This window comes from Ambystoma mexicanum, chromosome 11 (assembly GCF_040938575.1).
Source record: "Ambystoma mexicanum isolate Mex_15411 chromosome 11, UKY_AmexF1_1, whole genome shotgun sequence".
NCBI classification, from domain to species: domain Eukaryota; kingdom Metazoa; phylum Chordata; class Amphibia; order Caudata; family Ambystomatidae; genus Ambystoma; species Ambystoma mexicanum.
Window position 1 is genome coordinate 197,647,402 of NC_090934.1, and position 14,412 is coordinate 197,661,813.

General features: G+C 45.9%; 1 protein-coding gene across 1 annotated transcript in view; it reads left to right on the top strand.

Moving 5' to 3' along the window:
* Positions 1–14,412, top strand: part of LOC138503230 (uncharacterized) — a 204,708-nt gene that overhangs the window by 152,207 nt on the left and 38,089 nt on the right. Inside the window, exon 8 of the mRNA XM_069622816.1 lies at positions 12,944–13,103. Coding sequence (XP_069478917.1) covers positions 12,944–13,103 — 160 coding nt within the window. The remainder of the gene's footprint in view (positions 1–12,943; positions 13,104–14,412) is intronic.

The following is a 14,412-nucleotide window of genomic DNA, read 5'->3' on the forward strand; positions in this document are numbered from 1 at the left end:
CTGTGTCATGCATCAATAAATTCCACTTGACATCGCTTGATTCAATGTTCAGGATCGCTAAAGCTATCTACAGTGTTTTATAGCAAACAGACAGGCTACATGGCCTCTATAATTACAGATGAATTCTGGTCTTACATAGTTTCTGGCAGATCCATAGTATTTTTGAACACTAGCTATAAGCTATGGAATCAGACATTCATGAAAGTGACATTAAGTGCACCTCATAACTAACATTTTTATTGATGTATTATAGCATAAAAAAGTTTTATAAATGTTTACAAATAATTATATACATGTCATTAACTGAACTTTTTGTACTGTGCAGAAGCGTACTTGTTTTAACCAAAAATGTCATGTAATTGCAAAGCAGAAAAGTGTCAACACATGTTTCGCGCAACACTGCTCTTCATCAGGGATACCCATGATAATTCTGTTTGAAGTTCTTCATACTGTGAATTACATTGTATACATTGCCCTTGCTTAGCCCTTGTTTAGCAATCAGGGTTTCATTACTGTTTCACTGTGACAGTCATCTTGTTATGTTCATGCGTGTTCTCCCCACACCCTCTCCCCTGCACTCCTCCTTGCTCTTGCGGCTTCAGAATGTCACAAGGCCTAGTAAGATCGTTTGTCGTGTCATCCCTCTGCCTCCCCTCCTTGGCTTGTGGCACCTAGAAACACTTGTGTAAATACCAAAACATATCATATCATACGTTCCCCCCAAAGGAAGAGGGCTCTTTTAAAAACAATGAATATTATGAAATATTGAAAAATAGACAGCATACAGCCTTTGTGGGCTCCCAAAGCCAGAGAGGCTCTGCATGTCAGTCAATGCAATCCACAGGTGTCGAATGTGATGTATTAATTTATTTCATAGATGTCAATAGCATGCCTTCCCAAAATCTATAGACCGAATTAAGAGCAATGCCAGAAGTTCAGATTAAGTCAAAGCGTTCCAGCCATCACCTCTTTTGTTTTGCTTTCTGTCTCTTTAGCTCAGCAGGTCCAGAATCCCTTTCCTATCATTTTAGGTTTCACTGAATATAGGTCTTTGGCAACAGGTTTTCAGAGCGGTAGCAACTGCGTTGCTTTTCCCGTCTTTGCTTCGATTCACCAGTTGCCGCGATACATTATCAATGATCGCAGCAGGCCTGAGGCCGAGGTGCCCGATCTTAGCCAGTGGTTCTCATATCACTGAGCAAGGGTTTGTATCATGTGACTCTCCAGGTGCGTGATTCCCATGATCCCTCACCTTTGCCTATGGTGGCTAGGATCGATCCGCAACCTTTCACATCCAGGGAACCAAAGGTTGCAGATCCCTGAATGTCTCGGACCAACGTGGGGCGCTGCCGGGGCAGTTGGGGGGGGGGGGTCATTAATGAGTTGCTTCTGAATAATGTTTAAGTGAATCGTGAATTATTCCCACTCACCAATCTATTCCTATGCCTAATAGCAGTCCTTAAGGGCTATCTGTGAAAATGAAGAGACGAAAATACGAATGGGGAAATTACCTATTTTCTTTTACCGAAAAACAAAAATCCCTTTCAGCTTTTTCTACTTTTTTAATAATGCCGGGGAGACACCTCACATCGCCCTCACCCCCTCTACCCCAACGTATAACCTTACCCCACCCCCCACCTATTATTTACTATACATACACAAAAGACCTACCATTTTCGGTCAAACAAATTTGGTCATTTCTCCTTCGATTTTTTTTTAATTCTTTTTTTCCTACGGGTTCGGTCCTGTAGACTTGGGGTGCTTTGGTGTTAGTTTTACGCAGAGTGGTTGAGTCTCTGTAGCGTTGTCTGGCCTGCTCAGGGAGCAAGGCGTAGGGATCTTATTTTCCACGTGCTCCTATCACGGAACCTTCCATGGAATGTGACTGGACTTCTAGATTACGGAGGGAGAAGGTTTCTGAGTCAGAGAAAGGGAAAAGAACTGAGTATCGTGTGTGATGAACAGTCACACTGGTGTGATGTGAAAACCTACCGTGAGTCTGACCAATGAAACAAAGTGAGCCAGGGAGTTTGCTCTATCGGGGAAGGGTGTGGCACTTATCTGAGAAAAGAATAGTGCATTTTACAGATTAATTCTTCAGAGAAATTGGGCAAAACCCACTGAATTCTACAGTCCTTTCTAAATAGTAATACATGAGATGGTCCAATAGTTACTAGAGCATTTCGCTGTTAAAAATCATGTACATGGTCTGGGCAAAGTCAGTGCATAGTCATTTTTGCAGTACAAAATGACTTTGCCTGGACTTTGCACCGCAAAAATCCACTTTGCACAGTTCCATGAATCAGGGTTTGTGTCTGCAGTGCAAAGTCACTTTTCAGCAGTGCAAATTCACTTTGAACTGGGCAAATATTCCATGAATCGGCAGTCTGGCTGTTGACTGAGCTGTGGCAGAGGAGCAGAAAAAGCACATAGCTTTAGCTACGGAGACGTGAGGAGCATGAAGAAGAGGGCTGGAGTGGGTCTCTGGCAACACCCTGTATCCGGGTACCGGCTGCAGTCGCATCAAAAGAAAGCCACAGGATGAGACAGGTGCACCAATACTACAGAGCAGCCCCAGTCTTCTACTGGTGACCGTTGCCTCTGGGCTGCGGTGGTGGAGTGCGTACAGAGTAGGGTGACCAGAATTAAAAAGTAAAAAACCGGGACTGGGAAACTAACATAAAAGTAGGACTAACTATTGAAAGTGGCTGTCAAGGTATTTCAGTATCGGTTGGAGTAGAAGGAGGTTTACGTGCTACTGGTGGAATAAATACATATTATAATTAATCACAAGCTACCACTATTTTAATTCGTAAAATGCAAATTTCTCCTGTGTGAGATGGTGCATTCCTACCTGCCAGTTATGAAGACCGACTACCAAAAACTGGTACCACTGCATTTTCCAATGGAAAAATATTCTTGAGAAAGGGAGACAGAGCACTCAATTCCGGGACAGTCCCAGCAAAACCGAGAGGTCTGGTCACCCTAATACCAAGGCTTGTGTACAGATCGACGGGGAGTCAGAGACAGGAGATTGCGGACCCAGCGGAGTGAAGCGGTGAGCTGCAAGTGTGAGGTGACGTGGAGCATCACTGGGGAGGAGGCTACATATCCTCAGCAGTGTGGTGCAGAGGTGGGGTGCATGGAAGTGGTGGCCATTACTGCCCCGGATAACATGCTGGCGATGCAGGCTCTCGCTAGCCAGATGATCACTTACACACGGCCAGAGTGAAGATAATGCCTGCTGATGAGGTATGGGCGCAATATATGATAATGCACCCAGGTGTGGCTGCGGCGCCCCACACAGTGCCACAAAAGACTAGGTAGCCAAGAGCAGCAGCCTGCAGGCAGCCAGTCAGAGACGCAGTTACAAAAAGAAGGCCCACATAGAAGGCGGAGTGAGCTGCAATGGGGATTGTGCAGAAAAGTACAAACCACCCTGTGACTCTGCCGTAGCCTGGGAACCCTAGCCCCTGGCAGCAGTGAATATGGTAAAAGCTGCTAGTAGATTTTTAACATGATAACTGAACACATATTCTTTTAAATGCAGAATTTGCAACATATTTGACCACAAAATTCCTCCATGGGTACTACTCAAATAGTCTGTCAAAAAATGAAGTCATTTCTATTTGAAACTGTGGGACACTTTTTAATTGGTGCGCGGATCCATTTTACACCCCAGTCCGACACAGTAAAGGATATGAAGATTGTGATGGTGAAGTGCAAATATCTGGAGCCCAGATCTCGCAGAAACAGCATTCGCATTATCAGGGGCCTGGAGGAGGTGCGTTGGGGAACATGGAGCAAGTGGTGGAGGAGCTCCTCCGGAGACTCTTGGGGTACCGAACACTGTCACTGCACTTCACCATTGAACGAATGCATCAGGCACTGGCTGCAAAGCCTAAGCTAGGAAAGTACTGAGGGCTGAAAATAGCACAAGTACTGAACTATAGCGAAAGAGATCTGCTACTGAAGTATGCAATAGAACAAAAGGAATTGTGTTTGGAGTTGCATGTCATTCATCATCTCTATCCAGACTTCTCTATGCCAGTACGGCAGGAACAACACTCATTTCAGGGAGTCAAGAAGATGCTATGGGAGAGGGACATCCAATATGCAATGTTGTTTGCCGCAAGACTGAGATTTCAGTATGAGAACAGAACCTCTTTCTTCACACTGGATTCAGAAGGATTTATTGAAGCCAAATTCCTGGCACCGGGCAGTTCTGCACCAGAGGCTCCTTGCCCTGTGTAGGGAAGACATGGTATCACAAGTATTGACACTGACAGAAAGGTAAAACCTTTATTGAAAATGTTGGGAATGGAGAAACTCCTTGTTTGCCCTATAACTAAGATGGGAGTAGTCTCGACCATCAAACGATAAACAAAACAGTCCTAGTGAAGTCCGTCAAAACCAAATGGCCTATGATAACAAAAACCTAATGCCTGCCCTATCTCTTGTACAAAAAGTGTAAAAAGGAGAAAATGTATGGAAAAGGGAAAGTCAGTGTTCAAATGATAATGTGACTGAACCAGTTCTCCTCCCCACATTAGGCCCCATGGGGTAAGGCGATCCTTGTAGGCAGGATGACACACTCTGGCTCGGTTTTCAACAGAGTACACAGTTCAAAACCGTGGACCAAGGCTTGCCTGGCCTTCTACGTTAAAGTATTTCTCTAACTTCAAAATGTATATTTCAACCAAAACGTTCACAAAGGTCCCCCTCTGCCAGGCTCAGACCTTTCACCACACACTTCTCATAGGTCCCCCTTTCCCGGGATGAGACCTCTCACGATAAAGTTCCACACAAAGTTGCAAGCCATTCACTTTGACACACACTGGTCTCTCAGGTTGCTTGACAACCCCCCGGCTCTGTGTGCTTCGTTCTTGTTTTGCGGTTTTCCAATTTTTGAGTCAAGGTCAGTACCATAGGCTTGACCTCGCCTACCCAACTCTGCTGTTCACCCGAGTGTCGATGGTGTCTTTAAAACACATGCAACCCTTCACTTATGGGATCTGGCCTTCTCTATTTGTCTTTCACGGTATGACAGAGGCAACAACCTCCAGTAGGGAAGCCTTGGGCTTTATGACCCGCTGCTCTCGTCCCTTAGTCTGTCGCTTTGCTCAAGTAGGTGTGCCTTGGCCAAGGAAGTTCTGCTCATTCTCATGTTCCCCCTTGCTCACAGTGTGTCTTTAGTTATTGTCTTTTATTTGTGTGAGGAGAGCTAACTGGTATCAAGTGTGTGTAGTGAGCTAGTCTGGTTACTCTTAGTCAACCTCTTCCTCTGCCCAGTGTTTGTGCAAAATGGGGAGGGGGGTTGGGACTTCAGTAAATCCTAAACAATAGGAGAGGGTATATGAACAAAAGAAGGGGGAATACCGTGTCTCACCATCGTCTTTCTCTCCCCCACTCCATGAAGAATCCTTTCCCAGATTATCCTCCCGCACTGGTACACCCCCAGGAACTGGATCCAAAAGTGCTGCCTGTGTCCTGGCCACCCCGATGACAAGTCCCCGAGGACAAGCGGGTGAGACACCCTTTGGATTCCCACACCGGATAGCGGGTGAGAGGTCAGGGGTAGGCCCCCTGTTACTCCCACCAAATATGGAGTATGTCACGGCGACAGGAATAAGCACGGTTGACTAGTCTCGCGCCTTGAAACACTTGTGTATAGGCGTGTTACAAATGCCATATCATATCATATCATATCATACTATATGTGCAAAGGGTAATGTCAAGATCAGCAACGATTTGCCCCTATGCAATTGCTAACTTTATGGTTAGAGGGGGGGAGTTGGGAGAGCACACACTGCTGAGTTGTGGGGGACAGTGAGGGTGGGGGAAGTTGCACAATGAATGGGTGGATTGAACATCAAAAATTGCACTCAGTGGTCACAGAGTATGGGGAAGGAGGGAAAATTGTGGTCTTGAATTTGCATTATAACAATGCTGGTGGTACATGGCACAGTGATTTGTGCGGTGGAGAAGCATTACGTTTTTAAGCTAGAACATTTGAGAATTACGTAACCCCATAAAAAGTCACAAACCTGCTGCATATGTGACTAGGCAAGCTCCCAAATTCCTGTTTTTGCAAGAAACGCATGTGCAGGAGCAGCAGGCTAGATCATGTGCACAGGGATTGGGTGTAAACAGATACTACACAACCTATTTGAATATGGTGAGGGGGTTAATAACCTTGATACACTGCTCTTTTCAATGTGTACATAAGGGCACCACCATGGATAGTGACTGTCGATATGTCTTAGTGAATGGAATGTTGCAGAGGAGGCAAGTGCTAAAGGTAAATGTATACGGACCCAATGTAGAGGACCCAGAGTTGAATGATAAGATATTTGTATTAATAGCCACATATCACACTGCAGAGGTAATCTGGGGAGGATATCTCAACACGATTCTGAGCATCAACAGGGACGGCTCGAAGGACACTGACCAAATCAGCATGCTCGATAGTCACCAACATCCGTGTGGTGGGGCTTGTAGAAGTTTGGAGCATGTTACACCATACAGGTAGGGCATACATATACTAATCTACAGTCCACGATATGAATTCCTGGATAGACATATGGCTGGTGTCCTCTGATCTGGTCAATGATATCATGGCCTGTGACATCCTCCCCTGGACCTTCTCCAACCATTCTCCCTGGTACTGCATATGGAGGGAGAGTATCCCCAGAGGCCTCTGCAGCATTTTATGTCAGCAGCGCTTCTAGATCCAGCATTCTTAGTCAGTCTTTATGATCATGTGACTGCCTATTTGGAGAGCAAGGTAGTCATGGCCACCTCTATAGCATCTCTGGGGCGTGCATTTAATGTGCACATGGAGGGGGTAGCTATGGAAATTAGGGGTTCTGGAAACCATCAGCAGATAGCTGGACAAAATAGAAAGCAAGCTGCAGTGTCGCCAATGGGCATATGAACACAGGTCAGCTCTTAGAATCCAGGCAGATATCAAAAACAGAATGGGATAGCTTCCACAAAAAAGCACAGAGGGAATTCAACTTCATGAGCAAGCCAATTATGGAAAAGATATACAGGGAGGAGCATTCAAATGCGGACATAAACAAGGCCTTCTCATCATATTACCATAACCTGTATCAACCAAAGGGCAGTGCTACGCAGGCAGAGAAAGCATAATATTTAAGCGGGAAGCAAGGACCTAGAGAGCCGTCTGATGCTAGAAGAAATTCACGTGGCTATACTAGACTTAAAGGCCTGAGGGCCCGGTGCGCTATATAAATAAACAAAATACAAATACAAAGAGGGGCTAGGCACCTGGCTCTGATTTCCTGAAGGCCAGGTTTTACAGGGAATATCGGGAAATACTTTCCCTGTACTTAATGCAACTATGGGAAGGAGCACTACAGTGAGGATCCCTCCCAGATACCCTCTGGGAATCTGCGACAACCCTTATGCTGAAGCCTGATAAACCACCTGAGGAATGCGTATCATATCGCCCACGCTCGCTCATAAACGTAGATGGCAAAATGTTTGCAAAGGCCAAAGCAACTCGGCTAATGACAATGATGTCACGTGTGATACGCCCGGATCAATCAGGATTCATTCCTGAGAGATGAACGGCCTTGAACATATGTAGATTGTACAGCGCCATGTCCCGAGTGGAAGCAGGTACAGAAACTGTAGCAAACGCGATTGGCATGTGGAAACGATTTGATACGGTTTCTTAGCCCTTTCTCTTTTAGTTGATGGTTAACTACGGATTTGGCCAAAACTTAATATCCTGGGTAAGATAGCTGTATGCGAACCCCTTTGCGAGAGTGCACACAAATGGATTGCTGTCCCCGGTGATCCAATTTGTAGGGGGATCAAGGCAAGAAAGCCCCTTTTCTCCGATTTTGTTTGCCATTGTGATAGAACCATTAGTGGATAGGGATATAGGTACGAGGCTGGGAGAAAGTGCCGGAGTTAATATCTTTGTACGCGGAAGTCACCTTGTTATATGTGAGGGACCCACGTAGTAATGTTGAAAGGGTTGTGAGTGAAGTGAGGGACGTGATTCAGTTTGGCAAATATTCAGCAGTCCATCTGAATAGGAGTAAGTGCATCTGAATAGGTTCAGATCATAGGCGGAAGCAATTAAGTATTTGGGGGTGATGGTAACGCGATCACACCATACCACTCTAGAGAAGAACTATCCTGCTTACCTGATGCAACTGAGGGGCAAACTGCAGCACCGGGGCCAGATCTCACTAATGGGCAGACTTTCACTCATAACGATGATAGCGCTGCCAAAACTGCTCTACATGTTCCATAATATCCCGCCGTGGCTAGGCCGTGAGTTCTTAAGGGAATGCTAGGCACTGAGTTCCTCTGGGCGAACGTGCAGGTCAGAATTAAATGTGAATTCCTGACATTACCATATGAAGAGGGGAGTATTGCAGCCCCGTACTTTGAGCTCTATTAGTGTCACAAGTATATTACACTACGTACTGGCATAGAACTACGGATCGGCATCCAAAGGCTCCAACTGGAGCAGAGGGCGTTGGCGGGGTGCGCGCTGAAACCGTGGCTGCTGGAAGGTAATTATCACCCAGACAGCCCGCTGGACCCAGTGGGAGCTACCGCACTAGCGTGGCAGAGGCTACTCCGGTTACAGGGTGGCAGCATACTATATGAGCAAAATACACCTATTTGGGTTATACGATTTATATCTGCCACCATGGGTAGCCTAATTCCAAGTGTGTGGCAGTCAGTACAAATACAGGTTCTAGAAGACAAGTATCAAAGGGGCCAATGCATTGAGTGGGAAGACGTCAAGGGCAAAACTGGGGATGGCCTACTCCAACAACTATATTACCGCTGCAAGTGTGAGGCATTTAAATCACCCCCCCCTCCACACTCATACACGTCATACATAGTGAATAATGCTGACGAAAAAAAAAGAATTTCCACACCCACCACTGCTACGGCGAGGGCTAAATGGAATCATGATTTGGGGGAGGAAATCTCAGACGCCCAGTGAAAGGGCCATGACACAGAGTAACACAGGTTCGAATTCCGGGGCCGTGCTTAGAAACTGATTCACTCCGGTATTAAGCTTGTTATAAAAGAACAGTTGTAAATTATAAGGTCTTCTGCAGATTGAATAGGGAAATTTCGATGAACTCCAAGTATCAACTCATACATTTTAAAATACTCAACAGGTTGCACTACACTCCCGCGTGAATTAAGGTGTTCAACACGGAGTGCGAGGGAACTTTCCAGAGGTGCCTCGCAGAAGATGCAGACCCACTGCACATGTTCTGGTCATGTCCTACCCTGGCTACATTTTGTATTGTTCGCTACAGTGAAAGAAAGAGTTGCATGGTCTCCCCTGCATTGCATGGTGGTATACAGGGAACATGGCGGCTACAAAGAGCAGAGCCTTGAATCGGGGACTACTTCTAGCAAAGAGATGCACACTGAGGAGATGGACAGAGAGGTCAACACCCACAGTGGGAATGTGGCATGTGGATGTTCTTTGGGCGAACGAACGTGGGTAAATGTACATTACTGAACACCGGGTGTAGAACCCAAGGATATTTGATCCGACCACTGGGAATATCTACGGGCGGTGGCATGCATCGAAACAATCCAGGAAAATATGCCTAGTGCCTGAGAAATGCATGTTTGTTTGTGTTGGAAATTTGCACGTGGGGGAGTGTGTACAATGTGCTGTCCACCAAGTGTTTCAAGAATAGATTTGCTTTAAAAGCATGATTAAATTGGCACAAGAAAATATAAATGCCAGGTTCAAACTACCCTCAGAAAATGAATGTACTAGTTTCTTATTGCCCCAGCATAACTGGATCATACCCGCATCACAAAGCCTGCGAAAAAGTGTGTTACCATTTTCACCAGTGTCATGCCCTAGTTAAACATGTTTGCCTTCCACATCACTGGCCCTAGGAAATGACCATTCTAGTTTCAAATTATTCCAAATAAATGAATCTGCCTGTTTCTCGCTGTCCATAGAACATTTACTTGTCAAGTTCTAATTGTTCCAGGAAAACTGTTATATCCCAGTGCACAGTTTCATGTTCAACTCCATCATTTCAACACGTTGGAATGCTGCAACATTTCCCAGAGGAAATTATTGTGGCAATTCTATATTTCCTCTAGACAAATTCATAAAATGCTTTCCCAGTTACACATTTTGACTATGAAGTTGACATGTGAGATTCTCAGTTCTACCAGATAATTGAGTGACGCTAGTTTCATGTTGCATGAAACAATATTTTCATCTACTTAAGTTAAGGACTTTGTTAACCCTCAATAATGTCCATGGGAAATGTACAAACTAATTTTACATTGCCCCAAAATATTATCAACCATGGAAGAGTGGCATGTCAAGTTATTATTGCTCTAAGAGAAAATGTTCATGCCACTTAATTCTGGTTCCAAAAATGTACATTTGAACAGTACTGTGCCAGTTCCATATTGGTCCAATCAAGTACATTTTCATTCCATGGCACCTCAATAAAAAACAAAATCTGTATTTTTCACATGCCCCCACCCCCAATGAATTTATAATACCTGTTTCTCATTGCCAGCCAACAGAAAATTACACAATGCCATTTCCACAACAACTCCCTAAAATCAAGCTTGCAGGTTCCAACAGTGCCAAATCATATTCACTTTGCTCCTTTTGAGGCCATTGTCATGATTATCATTTCCTACAGTAGGCCTCCATGCCAGTTTCACATTGCCCTCTGAAAATGAAATGACTCTAGCAATGTGTCATTCCTCCTTTCCGTTGCCCATGATTGCTTTAAATTCCTCCCAAGAAACTTGAATGCAGTTTCAACAGTGTCATGTAATTTTCACGTTGCCCTTGTTAAGCAAACGATATCACATTTTTACCAACTTGCCGTTAGCAAATTGGCATGCCAATTCCAATTTTCCCCAGAGAAACACACTGGGCCTCATTACGAGCATGGCGGTAGCCGTGCCTGTATGGCAGGCACGGCCACCGCCATTCTCGCTACCGGCACTGCGACCCACGATTGGGCAATAACCGGCCCATTATGAGTTGAATGGGCCGGTAATTGCCCATTCACACATGGCGGTATTGCCGGGCTTCCGATCCCCATTCTTGATAACGGTGCCAGCGCAATTACGAAAAACCTGCCGGGCTGTCAGGGACCCGCAAGCAGAACTCGTAATGTGGCGGCACCGTTCATACCCTCACCGCCAACATCATAATGCGGCCCATTGTGTTAGTTCCACATTGTCGACAAACAAGTCCCTATCTAGCGGTGACTTATTGCAGCACCCACCACATCTTTGTATGACATCGCCTGGCCCTCCCTCTCTAAAATAGACCTGCTCTTTCTGTCTCTGAGTTACACATACGCATGCATGCTCCCTAATACATGCACAGATACACACACACACACACAGACATATCCACACAACAATGCACAAAGCTTTGGTCTTCTGCAGCAGTGCCAGTCACTGAGCTGTGGGCACATGCATGTAGAAGCTGAATAAAGGGCCACTGAATGGCTCGCCTGCAGGGCAAGGCTGGAAGCCCAGCTCTGCTGTGGATGGGAGGTACACTCATCATTCACCTTGTAATACCTCTGCAAGACTTGGCACTCAGGATGGATGGGGGGTCATCTCACCCCAATGGCAGCCTTTAACAGGCAAACCACTGGTAAAACAACCACTTTCCCAGTCTTTGGCGCAGAATTGTTCATCTGGGAACGGGAAATGGGCTTCCACAATCAGTCTCTGGCAGCCCTCGGGCTCCCTTTGAGGGTGATGCCCTTGAGGATGATGGTGAAGAAGTGTGCTGGTTGCTCTGTATACATATTCAGTGGAATGAGGATCATCAAAGAATCACTAGTCTTTGCATTTTCAAACAATGTAAGAGCAATGCATTAAATTGCATTCAGAGTATGTGTAAATGCATGATTGACAGAGCTACTCCCACTAGAGTTGCATTAGTAATTGAGGTCAGACACACATTAACTCCATAATGACCCCCCCCCCCACTTCCGAACATTATTTAATAAAAGGAAGGAGCAAGCCCTCTGTCCGCCCACAGGTGAGCCACTGCTTGGACTGGAGCCAGGGAGCAGAGGCGGCAATGGCAACTACTAAAATAAGCTGGCATTACTACTCAGTAGTATAGGGGGCACTATACTGGCATGCTCTGTGATCTGGGCAGGTCCTGCGTGGCTTGCCTGTGCTGGTACACCTATGTGATACCCTTCGCCTCTTCATAGTGGGTTTGTGGCCAGCGACAGCATATGCAGGTGTGTGTGGTGTGAACCCCATTGGATGACAAGGAGACACCTAGTGGTGAAATGACAAATCGCGTGCCAGAAGGCTAGGTCCAGCGTCTAGCTGAGACATGTTGCGCCCAAAATAGTTCTGAAATATGTCAGTGACGCGCCTGATACAGAAGAGTGCAAATATGTAGAAATGCCACTCTGGAACACGGTAGGTGTTAAATATGTGAAAGGTTTTAAAGAAGATATAGTGGAATTGTTTATTGGGATGGAATTAAAAGCATTGCTGTCAGGCTATTATGCAAGTCAATGCAAAAAGGACGAGCATACTCGTCCTTGGCACTTAAGGGGGTAAGCATGTTGTTGCACCGCTCCATTGTATTTAATAACAACATTTAAACCATTGTGCTTGGTTACTATTATTCAAATCAATGTACGATGTTTTATCAATATTGGAAGGGTCAGTCAGCCCAAGGGATCTCCGCAATAAGGTATTAACTCAATGAGCTATCTTGCTTGCTGGTAATGTAGCATCCGCTTTGTCCTATATGGGTACCCGGCACATCTCATGAGCACCTGGCCTACATTACCTGACCAGGGAGTACTGTGCAGTAGAGCGGGGCACCAGAGAATCCTGCCATGTCCAGCTGAAACGTATGAACAGAGCATCCTTTCTGTCTCCACAGATGCACGTTCGCCGACAAGGTGCCAGCAGTGCTTGTTAATGGTTCAAGCGCACTGTCTAAGAAATTCGAGTTCAACGCCTTCAGGTTCTCGGGAAGCAACACCGTTTTCCTGCACAGCTCTGTGACTCTCTGTGATAAGCAGACCTCGACCTGCAGTCAAGTAAGTACTTCCCAAAGACTACTCCTCTAAGATAATGCCTCACAGTGCTTAAGGAATTGTGGAGTTACAGGACTTGAGCCCCGGGTGGTCATAGGTACCAGGAGAGACTGGACATTATCATCACCCCCCCTTCTGCTGCTGCTGCGGTGATGACGTTTGCACCATCAAGAGTCTGTGAATTCACCATGTTAATCTGCATCATTGCGCCAAGCAGAGTCTGTGTATAGGAAGGTCTCCAAAGGTGTCAGCCAATCAAAGTGTATTCCAATGAAATCCATCAAACGAACACACTGGGCTTTATTACGAGTTTGGCGGTAACCGTGCCCATGCTAAGGGCACGGCTAAAGCCAAACTTGCTACCGGCCCCGGCACCCGCGAATAGGCCACAACCGGCCGGCCCCAAGATGGCCGGCGTCCCGATCCCCATTCTGCCACATAAGGCAGAATGGGGGTCGGAAGCATGGTTGCCCTGGCACTGTAAATTACGTCAGACCACGCGTGCAGTCCGGCACCGGCAAGCAGAACTCGTAATGTGGTGGAGAGGTAACAACGGCGCCGGTAGCACTACCGGCGCCGTTATTGCCTTTCCGCCACATTCGTAATGCAATCCAAATGCACAATCCTTAATTGTAAACAATTTAGAAATGGCACTTGTGAGCACCGTGAACATTTGCACGTAAGTGTTATGCAGGTCCCGCCATGAAAGTTTACACATTTCCAAAATAGAGTGGAAATGTAGAGAGTAACATTTTGGAAAAGTGTAAAGGCCGCCTGCAATGAGGGAGACATTTAAAGAGGATTCCGCCTCTTTTTGTACCAGGTGGTGAGTTCAGGCAGATTGCTTAGGATCCATTGGTTTAACACCATGAAAATCACATGCTGGCTTTAACCCGAATGCTCCTGCGTTAAGTCTGCTTTTATTCTCACCATCTGCCTTCAGGGTTGCCGCCTGAGGGCTTAGGCCGGAGATGCTTTGGTTCGGCGAACATAAATGAAGGACTACGCCCTCACAACCTCCCTTACGCCACCCCCTGCATTTTGCCCCTGAATCCTTCCAAGCCCAATCCCAACACCCCGGCCCCATCCATAGAATTTCCAGCACTGATCCTGCTTATAGAATGTGCGGTTTTAAATCAGGATGTATGAATGTTAAGGCTTTATGGCTCTTGTTGTGTCTCTGTGGCACAACCAGTTATTGCATGTGTGTGTGCCTGAAAGGTTAGGGGGTTCCAGCCCAACCTTCCGCATCAACGTTCTAAAAATGTTATGATGTATATTTAATTGATAGTTATTGTCCATTTCTCCAAAA